At 37.6% G+C, this 17,372-nt stretch overlaps 1 protein-coding gene across 1 annotated transcript; it reads right to left on the bottom strand.

Moving 5' to 3' along the window:
• Positions 1–9,764: 9,764 nt before the first annotated feature.
• LOC131171221 (vegetative cell wall protein gp1-like) lies at positions 9,765–10,223 on the bottom strand. Its single transcript, XM_058130691.1, has one exon. It carries the CDS (start codon positions 10,221–10,223, stop codon positions 9,765–9,767), a length of 459 nt encoding a protein of 152 aa, XP_057986674.1.
• Positions 10,224–17,372: the final 7,149 nt, after the last annotated feature.

Genomic DNA, 17,372 nt, shown 5'->3' with positions numbered 1-17,372 from the left:
CCCAACTCTGAAATCTAAAGAGTTTACTCACTCATGATGGTATTTACAAGAAAGATTGATGGAGAAGTAAAGAAAAATATGATAAGAGAACTAAAATAGAAAAACCCAGGTAGAAGAACCCAAAACTCTGGTTTCTAGAGCTCCAAAAATGGTTGCAGCAGCTCCTCCCTAGAAAGTGGCGTCTCCTCCTCTCTCTATTCTATTTTCTTTCCTTTTTGTTTTTCCTTGCTTTTCCTCTTGTGGCAAAAACTAGGAAATGATGAATTTATATCGTCCCAAAAAGTTGCCCTAAAAGTAAATAAGAGCCAAGGAGTGGATAGGAAATGAGGTGTAAAATTATCCAAGTCAGCAGCATTATTCACGTTTTGGGCAGTCTGCTTAGGGTTCGACTTAACCCTAGCGACTTCTTGCAAATTTCAGCAAATGCCCGTCGCTTAAGGTTAAGCAGACCCTCAGCAAATCTCGGCAGACTGGAATAAAATGGGTTTTCTTTCTGCTCATGCATGACTTCCAGCTTGATCTGTGCTGCACCTTAAGCGCTGCCGCTCTACCCTGAGCAGAATCTTAAGCAATTCTCGGCAGGTTGTGGAGTAAAAGCTTGAATATGTAGGATTTAAGCCGTGCTTGACTTTCAGCTTGAACAGGCTTAAGGTTAAGCTTATATGACATACCCTAAGCAACATCATAAGCAAAGTCTTAAGCAAATTTCGGCTAACTTGCTCTTTCAAAGCTTGATTTCTTCAACTTTCCTCCATGCTTAAAGAATTCTCAATTTCTTCAAATCACTTCCTAATGCACTCATTGATCTTCGATTTGCCACAAAATCCTATCAAAAACAACAAAATTACAAAAATCAAATATAAAGTATCTAAAGTTAACAAATAAGCTAAAATAAAGCTAAAAACATAAAATATACTAAAATGTAAGGGCAAAATGGATGCAAAACTACCCTAAAATGCCTATATGAAATGAGTGTAACAAATTCCCCCAAACTCAAACCTTTGCTTATCCTCAAGCAAATTAAAACAATTAATGCAATTTGGGGTACCTTACCTTAAATTTCTGAAAATTACTTATCCAAACTCTCAAACTTACTTTTAGCTACCAACACACCATATACCCACTTTCAAGGTACAAAGAATTCAATCCTTACCAAAGTTATCACCGCTTAGCCTTAGGTCAATTATCCATATCATCAAGCCCAAACCAATCAATCACAAAGAATAATCATGCTTAAATAGACTATAGGATAATCCATAAACTAAAGTGTCTCAAATAATGATGGAAGTAAATGAATGGATCAATGATATCCCAATCCCATAGGCAATTCTCCTATTCCAATCTCCACTAATGTAGCAAAACACCATCAAAAGATCAAAAGGACTTTCAAGGGTTGTAATGGGGCTAAGGGGGTGATAATGTGGCTAACAAGGAAAGGATAAAGGTAACAAAATATGAGAATAATCAAATTATTAAAAGATCAAGACACACAAAATTTTTCTCTCTTTTTTTTTTTTTTCAAATGGGGGAAGGAATTTTACAACTATTCACCAATGCTAGCATATAATTTTGAAACTTTTAGAGGGACTACATAAATGACATTGACTTTGAATTATAATTGTCCCTTTCAATTCACTCCCAAACTCATTTTTTTGTGTACTTGGGTGGTGAATTACTTTACATACCATAATTGAATTTGCTAGCCTTTTTTTTTTTTACTTTAGTCACTTCTCCCAACTAATTATTATCATTATTATTATTATATTTTTTTAAGTGTATCTATCACTCAAAGAATTATTCTCATGGAGGGTAGGTAAGTGTTTGGGTTTATGGCTAGGCATTAATGTGGGTTCCAAAGAAATAAGAGAGATAAATGTAGGCTCAAATTGGTTTCAAAGGGAAATTTTTAAGTGAGGTTGGCTAAGGCTAAAATATGGGTTTAAAATTCAAAGAATGCCTAGATCATTTCTTTTTCAAGTGTATGCTATGATTTCGCCTTGAAAGGTTTAGAAAGATTGTTCTAGGATTGGTGAGACATCAATTAGCTACTTCTCACCCTAGAGTTTTCTCTAAGCACTCAAAGTCAATGCAATTGATTGGGTGGCCCTTGGTTAAGAAGATATAAACTAAAGCAAGAATCTAATAACTTTGCACCTATCTAGAACTTTCAATCCATCAAACCCTTCTAAAAGTAAGCTCAATTGCTCTTCAAAGCAATTCTCAATCCTCGAAGGACAAGGTAAAAAAATTATTTTTATGATATGCATGATCCCAAATTGAATGCATAAATCAAATTAAAACAAAGTGTAATCTATATGAAAACTATATGCAAATGTATGTATATGGGTATAGACATGTGTGTAGTATATGTATAAGTGTATGGATTATCTATATATGGATGAATGAAATGCAATAAATGATTAAATGAAAATTTTAAAGAATTTTTTTTTAAAAATTTTTGCAAAAATGTTGCCCTCACCCCCAAACTCAAATGAAACATTGTCCTCAATGTCTAAAATGAATGCAAGGATGGGCAAAATTGTGTGAACTAATCAATGAATGAAATATATACAATTGGGGATTAAATCAATATAAGCTCAAGAATTCCAAAATTAGCTCAAAATGATATTAACAATGAAGCTTTAGAGAGAAAAATGTGAAAAAGTATCCCAAATGTATGAATTTACACTGCTTAAGATGTTGCTTAACCTGTTGCGTAGGGTAAGCAAAAGCATAAGCATTGGCATAAGCACTGGCAACATACCATAAGCATAAATAGTAAAAGGGTAAGCTGTTACCTCAAAATGATGTTAAACATATGCAGCTCAAAGTAAATTGTGCAACTCATCAATATCAACAAAATTAGGACTGAATAAAAGATAAAGTACAAAAATAATGTGCAAGAAGATGAAAAAGTGTAATGAAATAATATTTAACAGTTAAATCAAGAATTAAACCAAAAAGCATTCATAGAATAACTATATCCATATTAGAAGATAGAATAAAATAAACTAAACTAAAGGAAATAAATGCAAATATAATCATAAAAACTAATTACCAAAGTATTACAACTATTACTAAAGTTTGAAGATTAAAATAAATAGATTACAAAATAAACCTAAAATAGAAACTAAAACTGAATTGAAGAACTAAAACTAGTACTAAACTATCACATCGCTTAAGCTCTCACAAGGCTTTATTGCTATATCGAGTCCTGCTTCGAGTTCTCGGTAGGTTCATTGTGATCTGAAGCTTCAGAAGCAGTTTCCAAATTTTCTGTGAGGTCTTTCATTTCTTGAAGCATGTCTTGGCCCCAATGATATAAATTGTTATAAGATTGGGCCAATTTGTTGTAGAGCTCCAACATTTGAAGTTGTTGCTGCTTCTGCTTCTTTTTAAGAGATGAAAATCTCTTTTTAAGTTTCTTTTCTAGCTTCTTCTTTTGGTTGACCTGCTGCTGACCCATGTTATCAATTTTAACTTCTAAGCTCTTCAAGGTTGCAAGGATATCTATGGTGTCAGGTGAGGGAACAGATGGTTGGACAGTGAAACTGGCTACTTTGGATTCCAAGGATCTTAAGAGGGACAAAATATCTGCTGAAAACTGCGGGGCAGTGGTTGTTTAGGGTTCTGCTGGTGCAAAGGTAGTTGGGTCTGCAGTACCACTGGCTTCAGCATGCTGCTGTAACAAAGCATAGGTATGTCCTACTTTATCACAAAGATCCATGTGTAGCAACATTGTGCTGTCTCTATATGATTGACCAGACACTGGCAGTAGCTTATATAGACTTGTAACAGCCCGATCCTTCTCCAGTTAGTATTGTCCGCTTTGGCCCATGGGCCTCACGGATTTGTCCCTTGGGAGGTTTCATTCCCAAAAGCGCGCTGACCAGGTGAGGAAGGCTCCCACATATATGGCCCAAATCTTTTCTTCCGTTTAGATGTGGGACACGGTTTCCACCCGGTCGTGGCTGGTTGAACAAGCACGTCCCAACCCCATCCCTGGGTCGTGACAAGCCCACCAGCTTCCGCCTGGTGCATCCTCGCACCACACACCGTACTAGAGGGAGTCCAGCTCTGATACCACAAATGTAATGGCCCGGCCCACTAGTGATATTGTCCGCTCTGGGCTGAAGCCCTCACGGTTTTAAAACGCGTCACTAGGGGTTACGAACCATCAACTTATAAACCCAGCATCTCTTAGTGTTTTGTGTATGTGGGTTTTGCCTAGGGTGTTACAATCCACCCCCCTTATGGGACTCAGCGTCCTCGCTGAGGTTTGCCCCACCATCGTTCAAGGTTGCACGCGGAGCGGCTTTGATACCACAAATGTAACGACCCGGCCCACTAGTGATATTGTCCGCTCTGGGCTGAAGCCTTCACGGTTTTAAAACGCGTCACTAGGGGGGCAAACCTCAGCGAGGACGCTGAGTCCCATAAGGGGGGTGGATTGTAACACCCTAGGCAAATCCCACATCGACAAAACACGGGAGAGATGCTGGGTTCATAAGTTGATAGTTCCTAACCCCTATTGACGCGTTGTAAAACCGTGAGGGCTTCGATCCAGAGCGGACAATATCACTAGTGGGTCGGGCCATTACATTTGTGGTATCAGAGCTGCTCCGCGTGCAACCTTGAACGATGGTGGGGCAAACCTCAGCGAGGACGCTGAGTCCCATAAGGGGGGTGGATTGTAACACCCTAAGCAAATCCCACATCGACAAAACACGAGAGAGATGCTGGGTTCATAAGTTGACAGTTCGTAACCCCTATTGACGCGTTTTAAAACCGTGAGGGCTTTGGCCCAGAGCGGACAATATCACTAGTGGGCCCTAGGCAAATCCCACATCGACAAAACACGGGAGAGATGCTGGGTTCATAAGTTGACAGTTCGTAACCCCTAGTGACGCGTTTTAAAACCGTGAGGGCTTCAGCCCAGAGCGGACAATATCACTAGTGGGCCGGGCCGTTACATTTGTGGTATCAGAGCCGCTCCGCGTGCAACCTTGAGCGATGGTGGGGCAAACCTCAGCGAGGACGCTGAGTCCCATAAGGGGGGTGGATTGTAACACCCTAGGCAAATCCCACATCGACAAAACACGGGAGAGATGCTGGGTTCATAAGTTGACAGTTCGTAACCCCTATTGACGCGTTTTAAAACCGTGAGGGCTTTGGCCCAGAGCGGACAATATCACTAGTGGGCCCTAGGCAAATCCCACATCGACAAAACACGGGAGAGATGCTGGGTTCATAAGTTGACAGTTCGTATCCCGTAGTAGCGCATTTTAAAACCGTGAGGGCTTGACCGAGGCGGACAATATCACTAGTGGGCCGGGCCGTTACATTTGTGGTATCAGAGCCGCTCCGCGTGCAACCTTGAACGATGGTGGGGCAAACCTCAGCGAGGACGCTGAGTCCCATAAGAGGGGTGTATTGTAACACCCTAGGCAAATCCCACATCGACAAAACACGGGAGAGATGCTGGGTTCATATGTTGACAGTTCGTAACCCCTATTGACGCGTTTTAAAACCGTGAGGGCTTCAGCCCAGAGCGGACAATATCACTAGTGGGCCGGGCCGTTACATTTGTGGTATCAGAGCCGCTTCGCGTGCAACCTTGAACGATGGTGGGGCAAACCTCAGCGAGGACGCTGAGTCCCATAAGGGGGGTGGATTGTAACACCCTAGGCAAATCCCACATCGACAAAACACGGGAGAGATGCTGGGTTTATAAGTTGGTGATTCATAACCCCTAGTGACGCGTTTTAAAACCGTGAGGGCTTCAGCCCAGAGCGGACAATATCACTAGTGGGCCGGGCCGTTACAAGACTAGCATCAAAGCTAAATGAATTGGCTATGGCAGTTATATATCCTCCAAAGACTATGCTGCCTTTGGTATGCTTTGTGACAGTTTGGTGCCAATGAGTAGCTAGAAAATGGGCTGTGCTAACTTATTTTCTCTCCTTCATGCACCACAAGAAAAATAAATCTCTAGAACCCACAATGCTGTTAGTGTGTCCCCTTCCTAAAACAGTGTAAGAGATAAATCTATGGAGGTATTTCAACACATGATCGACTATCCTAGAGGCTTTTGCTGTCTTCTGTCTGTAATAACCCCCATAAGGTGCAATGTCTTTCCAGAACTGAACAGGGTCATAGATGGTTTGTTGCCACTCAATATTTTTATAGCCCGAACCCTGAAAACCAAAAATTTCATTCATAGAATCCATGTCTAACTCCCTATCAATGCCAGCACATTGAAAATAGATCACATCCTTATGCTCAAGTACTGTTGGTTTGAAATTCAGCCTTAAGGAACTCAAAAATTCCAAGGTCAAATCCTTGTACACTGTTTCTGTAACGCCCTCACCGTAGGTAGTCCGTACATTTTACTGTTCCGACGACTAATGTCTGTTCGGACAGTCAGGATGTCTGGAACTATACTTAAACTATAGTGAGGAGACATAAATTAATGAAATAAATATTAAAAAAATATAGGAAAAATTTTGAGAAAAATAAATTAAAGTTTAGAGAATTTATAAATTGGTATAAAATAATAAAAATAACCCGATGAGCACCATGAAAGGCATTTTGGTCATTTTACCCCTAGAGGTGAATTTTGACTTAAATGTCAAATTAAAATTAGGAAATAAAATAATTAACATAAATTAAATTTATGAATTTGAATTTGGAAAATGAGAAGAGAAAGAAGAAGAAAAGAAAAGAAAAGAAAAGGAAAGAAAAGAAAAGAAAGGAAATAGACTTATGGCATTTAAAAAAAAATAAAGTACAATAATTATAGAATATATATATATATAAGACACAAGAGACAAAAATTCACCAACCACAAGTCTTCTTCATTTCCTCTTCTCTCTCTCCTTGCCGTCTCCATGTTCTCTCCCCTCCACCATTTTTGCTCAAGCTTTGAGCTTGAGTTTCTCTTCATTTATCCACCAAAACCCATGGTCCCCTTCATTAAAAATTTAGCCCACATCATAAGGAAGCTCTAGGTACCCATAGGGAGAAGGAAAGCTGAAGTTTTGGAAAAATTTCCAAGTTGGGTCACAAGAGGTTAGTGCTTTTCTCCCTTCCTTCTTCTTTAATACTTGAAAGTGACTTGAGATAAGTGGAAATTTCAAGAAATTAACAAGAAATTCATGAACCCATGATGTCCCCAAATTTTGGCAGCCATGAAATGTGTTGGGCTTTATTGTGTTCAAATAATGTAAATGAGTTTAGAGATGATGATTGATATGATTATATGTATGAGAAGTGAAAAGGGATTGAATTGATTGAGTTTGAAACTTGGAAATTAGGGTTTGTGTACATGACTTGGAGATTTTGTGTAAATGCTTGAAATTTGACCTAATTGGGATGAGATTGTTGCTTATAGAAGTGTATTGCATGCAAATTGAAGTAAGGAAGTTGGAGGAGATTGAGTTTTGGAAGTGTCAATTTTCTGCAGGTTGTGTTTGTTGAGGGCAGTGTACATTTTATGCCATAAATGAAATTGTGTGACCCCAATTGGTATGAGGCCAATTGAAGGTGAAACTAGACCCAAAATAGCCCATTTTCCATGAAGAAACCATGCCCAAATTCTGTCCAAAACTTGACCTAAATACTGTCCAAATTCGGATTTCCCTGCACCCAACCCAGAAAATGACCAAATGAACAGTATGTGTTCATTTGGTCATAACTCTCTCTATATTGGTCCAAATGACTTAAAATTTTACCATTGAAAGTTTAGACATAGGGCTACACTTTTCATGAAGACCACTTAACCCAGTTTTGCCTTTAACAAATTCAAATTGTTAGCACAATTTGGGTCATCAAACGCAACCCAGAAAATGACCAAATGAACAGTACGTGTTCATTTGGTCATAACTCTTTCTATACTGGTCCAAATGACCTAAAATTTTACCCATGGAAAGTTTAGACATAGGGCTACACTTTTCATGAAGACCACTTAACTCAGTTTTGCCTTTAACCAATTCAAATTGTTAGCACAAGTTGGGTCACTGAAACTGCCAACCCAGAAAATGTCCCAAAATACTATTCCTTTGGTATTTTGACCATAACTTGAGTTCTATAACACCAAATTCAGTGATTCAAAAACTGAAATTCAAGTTTAAATATAGAGGAGCAATTGTTATGAAGGAAGTGTGACTAAATAGACATCCTAACCTAGTCAAATTCCTTGATAAAGATAATACATCGACATGAACCTAAAGAAAGGCTCATGGGAAAAAATGCTATATATGATAATTAAAATAATCATAAGGATAATTAAATATTAAAAATGATATGAATATGTAAATTGGGACTAATGTCCTATTAATATGAAATTAATGGTACAAATGAACAGTACCAGAAAATAGTAACGGTGAATAGTACTAAATTAATTAAAAATGTTTAATTGCCCATAGTATACCTAGACTTATTTATTTAGTTTGGATAAATTGGTATACCAATTAGGGACTACAGATAGCAAGATCGCCACCGAGAAAATCATGAACTGACAATATATGTCCGGTATGATTGTTCTACAGCTATATGCCTACTTCATCGCCATTGTGCCTATTTTATTTCTCGGCTTTACAAGCTCGACGGGTCTCGTGCCCGATACCGCCTCGGTTCGACAGACGATATCGGATAGACATATGGCTGTCTAATCAGTATACACCCGTGCATCCAGCTTTTATAATTTGTTATATGTTTCTTGGGCACTGATAAAAAAAAAAATTAATTAAGACTTAAAATACAATAAGTAATCACAAAAGATCCCGATAATGTTAATTATTTCCAAAGAGCAATAAAAATATAAAATACCCAGAAATTATGAGTTGCAGATATTATTTCAAATGTTAAATTATTGTTATTATAAATTATGCACCACTAAGCGTTATGCTTAGCGCGTTGGTTTTCCATTGCGTAGGTATTGGAGATCACCGCAATTGTGCCGGCAAAGATAAAGAGTGCACTGACAAAGCTCTGACCAGATCTGCCACTGTCCAGAGTCACCTCACCGGTCTTTTGTATTTTGGTAGGGCCCATGTATAGACTAGTATTTTGGTTCATTATGTCTAGTCGTGATGTATTTCATTTTGGACTTGTAATTAAACTTTGAGATTGAAATGAAAATTTGTAATTTATTATCTATGAATTTCCATATGATGCAATAGATGACACTTCATTTTGAGATCTCATAAATAGTTGTGAATGATATGATAAAAGAGAACATGATATGGAAATATGTGAGATGACTATGAATATGTTAACACATGATAGTGGAACCCGCCAGATGCTAATAAAACAGAGGAGGATCTATCCGGGTCTCCACATAAATAAGATATATAAAAAAAAAAATTTCTACACATAGAATACATGTTTTAAATGACATCAAAAGTTTACCATAGATATGATAAAACAAGATAGGGTGCTCCGGCACCGAATGTGGCACTTCTTGCTCGGCTATGCGGTAGACGGGTAAGGGGCGTCACAGTTTCCCTAATCCTAGCAAACTTAGTCCAGTTGATAGCGTCTAAATAGGCAAATACAGAGTCATAAATGCCTAACTCTTTTAAAATCTGCTCATCCATATATTTGTTTGCCAAAATAGGTTTAGAAGCTAAACTCTCATAAGCATTTTTCATATCCATGTCTTTAAAAGCCCAAGGTAATGGAGAAAGTACCTCCTCTATATCATTGGCAGATGACGCAGGTGCTGCTAGAGCAGTCGCTGGCTGGGGAGAGTTTAAAGGTGACTAAGGTACAGGGGTTTGAACCACTGGTGATGGAATTTGCGAGGAGGACCTAGTTCTTTTGCTGACTGGTTCAGAGGGAAATTGAGGTGGAGAGTTTAAGTCCAAAGGAACAGAGGGCGTCCCTTTTCTTTTTCCGACAGTGGCTTTCTTAGGTCTACCCGCAGCCTTTTTAGTTTTACCTTTAGATTTGGTTTGAGTTGGCGCAGGTTCAGACATTGGTTCTTGGAACTGAGTTTCAAAAATGGCTGTTTCATTTTGTGGCTCATTTTGTGGCGAGAGGGGGGTTGGCGGAATGAGGGTTGGTGTTTGGCTTTGGGGTAGTGGTGGTGTTTGCGGTGGTGGTGATTGAGGTGGTGGTGGTGATTGAGGTAGTGGTGGTGTTTGCGGTGGTGGTGATTGAGGTAGTGGTGGACTGGGACTGGGGTTAGGGTTTGTGGGTAAAGAAGAGGGAGTAGCCATTTTCGATTTGACAGAGCGTTGAGATTTTCTGGGCTTGGGTTTATGGGTGGACCACATCTTGGTTCTCACCATTTAATAAAGAGAAATAAACTCTTCAGCTTCCCTAGAAATGCCGAAAAAAATGGTGGAGAGAGGGGGTCGGCGGAATGAAGCTTTGGTTTATCGGGAGTTTGGGCGAGGGCTTCATAAAAAAAAATGGCGGAAATTTTTGGGCTTTTTAAAATGTAGGGAAGACATTTGGTAATTTGGGTTATGCTTGGGGTTAAGCATAGGGTTCAGCAGAATTTGCATAGGATACAGCTTAGTAAGCAACATCATCGAAGTTTCGTGAGTTTTGGGAAAAATTGTGATTTTACTTACCAAAAACAGTCCAAATGCTATGGAATGCTATCATGACCCTGAGCAATTACCAAATGCACATTAATACCACAAAATTAAAAAATTTAAGCTCATCATCTCTCATAAACCTATCAAGCATGATACAAGCATGCGGTAATTAGCTCAAATTAGGCACCAATTGTGATTACCTTTTTTGCAAACTTAATGAAATGGTCTCATTCCTAAACTTATACCAAAAGCACATTTTCAGTAGCATTTGAGACAAGTTTCAGACATTCAAAAATTGCAGAAAAGACATAGAAATTGACTTTTTAAGCAGTATGAACAGTAGCAAAAATTAGCAGACTACAAAAACTAGCAGCAATTCAAACAAAAAACATGTAAATTTCTAACAGATTACAAAACTATATATACACACTAAAAGGTAAAACTTAACAAACACTATTTTTGCACTTCAATAAAGCTCACATCAGTCCTAAATATCAAAATTAATCCTCATTTAAGTTGCAATTCACAAAATTTACACAAGACACAAAATTAAACATGTGCTACCAAGTAGATTGCAATATCAGCAATTTAGCACAAGTTTAAAGGTGTTACTGTTCACAGGCACTGGATAAAGTGCAGAATTTTGCTTATACTTGCTCCATTTCAATTCTTTCTTTTTGCTACACATGTTAATTTGCCCAATCTTCATGAATGACCTACAAAAGATAAACAAATGTCACTTTTGAGTTTAACGAGGGTAAAAACTGAAAATGAAATGAAATGGAAAATTAATAAACTATAAAAGGATACGCTTGGGTTGCCTCCCAAGAAGCACTTGTTTAAGGTCTTAAGCTTGACATTCCACTCCAAATCACCTAAATATCCCTAATTGGGGAACCAAGCCATGAAACCTCTATAACCTTTTGTGTGGGTTCTTCAACAATATAATGCTTTAATCTCTGCCCATTAACTTTAAAAGTCCCTGGGGTTTCATTGCCTATCTCAATAGCTCCATAGGGGTATACCTTTATAACAGTGTAAGGCCCTGACCATCTTGACTTTAATTTTCCGGGAAACAACCTTAACCTAGAATTATATAAGAGAACAACATCACCTTCCTGAAATTCTTTCCTCCTAATATGCTTATCATGCCATCTCTTAGTTCTCTCCTTATAAACCTTGGCATTTTCATAAGTATCCAATCTAAGTTCCTCAAGTTCATTTAGTTGCAACATTCTTTTTTCTCCTGCAGTTTTTAAGTCAAAATTCAATGTCCTTATGGCCAATATGCTCTATGCTCCAACTCCAAAGCTAAATGACAAGCTTTCCCATAAACCAATCTAAATGGGGTGGTGCTAATAGGAGTTTTAAAAGCTGTTCTATAGGCCCAAAGAGCATCATCTAACTTTAGTGACCAATCTTTCCTTGAACTATTCACTGTTTTCTCAAGAATTCTTTTCAACTCTCTATTTGAGATCTCCACTTGACCACTAGTTTGTGGATGGTAGGGTGTTGCAACCTTATGCTTTACTCCATATTTTTGTAATAATCTTTCAAATTGATGGTTGCAAAAATGAGAACCTCCATCACTTATAATGGCACGTGGAGTTCCAAATCTTGTAAAAATGAACTTTTTAAGGAATTTAATCACAACTCTAACATCATTAGTTGGAGATGGTATAGCTTCAACCCATTTGCTCACATAATCTACTCCAACTAAAATGTATTTGTGTCCAAAGGACGATGGAAAAGGTCCCATGAAATCAATGCCCCACACATCAAATAGTTCCACTTCCAATATATTTTGGAGGGGCATTTCATCTCTCTTCGAGATATTACCCATCCTTTGACACCTATCACATGCATTTACAAACTTTCTCACATCTTTAAACATATGTGGCCAAAAGAACCCTGCTTGAAGAACTTTTTCTGCAGTCTTTGTCACACTCATATGACCCCCATAAAGTGAAGAATGGCAATCTTTAATAACATTCCCTATCTCCTCATCAGCTAAACATCTTCTAATCAACCCATCTCCACATCTCTTGAACAAAAATGGCTCTTCCCAATCGTAATCCTTCACATCAAAAAGAAATTTCTTCTTCTGCTGCCATGTTAGGTCAGGTGGAAGGATTCCACACACCAGATAGTTCACGAAATCTGCATACCAAGGGGTTTTTGCATTCATGATTACTAACAGTTGCTCATCAGGAAAATAATCATCTATTGGGGGCTCTTTTCCCAAATTATCTCCTTGTTCTTGCCTCAATCTAGACAGATGATCTGCTACCACATTTTCTACTCCTTTCTTGTCTTTAATTTCCAAGTCAAACTCTTGAAGGAGTAGCACCCACCTTATTAACCTAGGTTTGGCCTCTTTTTTCTGAAGGAGATATTTGATAGCTGCATGATCTGTGTATACTATTACCTTAGACCCCACAAGATAGGACCTGAATTTGTCTACTGCGAATACCACTGCCAAAAACTCTTTCTCTGTAGTAGAGTAATTTATTTGAGCATCATCTAAGGTTCTACTTGCATAGTATATTGCATACACCTTCTTATCTTTCCTTTGTCCCAAAACAGCCCCAATTGCATAATCGCTAGCATCGCACATTAACTCAAAAGGTAATGACCAATCGGGTGGCTGCATAATAGGAGCAGATATCAAAGCTTCCTTTATCCTGCAAAAAGCGTTCATACAATTAGTATCAAAATGAAATTCCACATCTTTACTCAATAAATTGGTAAGAGGCTTAGAAATCTTAGAGAAATCCTTGATGAATCTCCTGTAAAATCCAGCATGCCCCAAGAAACTCCTCACTCCCTTTACGGATGTTGGGGGTGGCATTTTCTCAATAATTTCTACCTTTGCTTTATCCACCTCAATACCCCTGTTTGACACAAGATGTCCCAAAACAATTCCTTCTTGTACCATAAAATGGCACTTTTCCTAATTCAAAACTAAATTGAACTCTTCACATCTCTGCAAAACCTTAGACAAGTTAGATAAGCATTCATCGAAAGATTTACCATATACAGAAAAATCATCCATGAACACTTCCATAATACCCTCAATCATGTCAGAAAATATGGACATCATACATCTTTGAAATGTAGCAGGGGCATTACATAGTCCAAATGGCATCCTTCGATATGCAAAGGTACCATAAGGACATGTGAAGGTAGTTTTATCCTGATCATCTGGGTGAATAGGGATCTGAAAGAACCCTGAATAGCCATTCAAATAGCAAAAATAAGAATGATTAGCTAGTCTCTCAAGCATTTGATCTATAAATGGTAATGGAAAATGGTCCTTTCTAGTTGCATTATTCAGTTTCCTATAGTCTATACACATTCTCCATCGATTCTGATCCTTGTAGGTATTAGTTCATCATTTTCATTTTTCACTACTGTGATGCCCCCTTTCTTGGGTACAACATTAACTGGACTTACCCAATTGCTGTCAGAAACAGGGTATACCAATTAGGGACTACAGATAGCAGTACTGCCTACCGAGAAAATCATGAACTGACAATATATGTCTGGTATGATTGTTCTACAGGCTATATGCCTACTTACTGGCCATTGTGCCTACTTTATTTCTGGCTTTACAAGCCTGACAGCGGGTCTCATGCCCGACAGCTAGCCTCATCCCTGACAGACGTATACTGGATAAACATACGGCTGTCTAACCAATACACACCCGTGCATCCAGCTTTTATAATTTGTTATAGGTTTCTTGGGCACTGATAAAAAAATTAATTAAGACTTAAAATACAATAAGTAATCATAAAAGATCCCGATAATGTTAATTGCTTTCAAAGAGCAATAAAAAAAAAGACCCAGAAATTATGAGTTACAGATATTATTTCAGATTGTTAAATTATTGTTATTATAAATTATGCACCACTAAGCGTTATGCTTAGCGCGTTGGTTTTCCATCGCGTAGGTACTGGAGATCAGCCGCAGCGCGGCGGCAGTGATGGTGCATTGTGAGCTCGACCAGATACGCCCTGTCGAGTCACCTCTGAAGGAACGGAAGCGTGAAAAATACAAGATTATACCATTGAATTCAAAAATTTTCACCTAGGGTCACATGCACCATGCAAGATTTATTTTTATCTATTTGATTTCAATGATAAACAACATATTAAAACTCTTTTAATATGTTTTTGGATATGTATTTGCCATTTAAGATTTTAAAATTAATCAGATTAATTTTAGAACCCTAGATTAAATCAAGAACGATTACACTAACCTCTTGATGTGCTGCAGCGTGTCTGCGCCTTTGAGATTCGTCTTGAGGACACGGATGTTGTCTTTCTAGCTTGTCCACACCAAGAACACCTATGGCAGCCCTTGAACAGCTTCTAAAGCTTTTTCTATTAATTAGAAATTCAAGTTATGCCTTTTAAGAGATTAGAGATGTAAACAGGACACTAGAAACAATTTCTAGCGTTCTTAATTCAAGAGATTGATGGCTAATCTCTTTGAATTGATGAGAGATGAAGAAGAAATAGCTGGAGAGGCTCAAAGTGGCGTGACAATTGAGAGGAGAGGCTGCTGGTTATGTTTTCTTTTCATAACCACACTTAAATAGCTAGGTTAACACATTAAACCCTTGCCACATGTCACCCTTTGATTAGCTCTAGGTTTAAGTGACCCAATCACATTGTGCCAAGTGTCAAACCTATATTTAATCTTGATTTTAATCATCTTACATGATTAAAAAAAAACATTTGGCAAGCTTATGTGTAATCTCATGTGTCACCATCTCATGGTGCCACGTGTCACACTGTGAAATGACCAAAATGCCCCTGTGTGAGTTCTTAACCCAAAATAATTATTTTCTTCTTCTAATTAATTTATATCAAATATAAATTAATTAATTAATCTCTATTAATTAATTTCTCATCAATTAAATTCATATTTAAACACTTTAAATATAAATTTAATTTATACTACACATCCAATAATCTAGATTTGGTTTCAAGTCATGCTAGGGACTTTGCAATTTAATTGCAAACCAAATCTATTTAATTAATCAATTAAACTCTTTAATTAATTAATTAAATCATATTTAAGTAGGTGATAACTTGTGTATGTGTGTGACTTACTAGGCTTATCACTAATTGGCAATGAGACATGATATCAACTCTTAATATCATCAGAACTCTTTCTTACCATAAATGATTTCTCTAAATCATTTTATGAACCTCATAGACCATGGTTAACACCTAGCATAGCATGCCATGGCCACCCAATTAGTAATAAGATTTACCTTAAATGAACCTATAATCATATGTTACCATGCACTAGAATCTCTCTGTTACAAAATCCCAACTCAAGCTGGAGTCATGGTTTATGTCAAACTCCATTTGCTATGAATATTATGTTCTCTTTTAATTCCAGTTCTTGATTAAAAGATTTCTCTCATCAGAAACTCTTTTCTGAATAAATCTATCTGTCCTGGCCAGGAACTTGAAACATCAAGAACAATTAAATGAACATAGGATTTTATCTCTATTTACTTAGAGGAACAGATTCCATCTTGATCAACACCTACCTCCATATATAACTAGTAGGAGCCAACACATGCCCATATACCCATACATAGTACAAGTATGAAAGCAGTATCAAACTCAAACTACCTATATACAAGATAAGCTGCTATCTCAGTCTAAAGATTATATGCACTGATATGATTTATGACAAAACATTGACAAGAGTAAACTCCATGTGCTTGTCATAAGTGTCACTGGTTCGGCCTACTTATCATTTATAAGTGCCTATCATATTTGTTATATGGCATGAGACTCACCATTCCATCTTATTTATATCTCATATAAATAACTTGGGAACAAATATGAATACAATCTTTCTGGATAAGTCATGTCCTTATTATGAAGTATCCTCGATTGTGAACCTATTTATGATACTTTGTGCTAGAAATATTATCACTCATATTCTTAACAACTTAAGAATAATATTTCTAACAAAATATCAATGGACCTTTTCTATTACACATAAATATATTATGTAAATGGAAAAGTGGAAATGCCTTTTATTAATAAAAATATGTACAAGATACATACTAAATGATATGCTCTAGGGCATACTACTAACAATCTCCCACTAGCACTAGAGCCATTCATTACAATATCTTAGACCCATCTTCTCAAGATGTTGATCTAACTGAGCTTGTGACAAAAGCTTAGTGAATGGATCAGCTGAATTTTTCAGCTGATGTTATTTTTCTGCATGGCTATAACGCCTTGCCCAACTATATCTCTGATAATGTGGTAATGCCTTTCTATGTGTTTGGATTTTGGTGAGACCTTGGTTCCTTAGCTTTGTATGATCGCTCCATTATTGTTACTGGTAGTGGAACTGGCGACTCAATGGAAGGAACTACCGTAAGTTCATCACGAACTTCTTTATCCAAACGACTTCCTTTGCAAAGATCTCGATGCAAAGAATATACTCACTCGTAGTGGAATCTGCAATCGTGCTCTGTTGGAACTCTTCCAACCGATCGCACCTCCATTACAAATGAACACATATCCAGGTAGACTTTCTATCATCGATATCGATTGGAAATCGAATCGTATAACCATCCAATTGCAAGTCTCCACCTCCATAAATCAAGAATAAATCCTTAGTTCTTCTCAAGTACTTAAGGATATTCTTGATGACTATCGATGTTCCAAACTGGATTGGATTGATACCGCTAGTCAAACTAACGACATATGCGATATCCGCCTAGTACACAACATTGCATACATTAAACTTCCAATAGCCAAGCATATGGAATCCTCG

This window comes from Hevea brasiliensis, chromosome 12 (genome assembly GCF_030052815.1).
Source record: "Hevea brasiliensis isolate MT/VB/25A 57/8 chromosome 12, ASM3005281v1, whole genome shotgun sequence".
Taxonomy (NCBI): Eukaryota; Viridiplantae; Streptophyta; class Magnoliopsida; order Malpighiales; family Euphorbiaceae; genus Hevea; species Hevea brasiliensis.
The sequence above is the reverse complement of the archived record's forward strand: the minus strand, read 5'-3'. Positions and strand labels throughout refer to the sequence as shown.

Coding starts and splice junctions, on each gene's coding strand:
- LOC131171221 (XM_058130691.1), bottom strand. CDS start 10,223: ATGGCTACTCCCTCTTCTTTACCCACAAACCCTAACCCCAGTCCCAGT.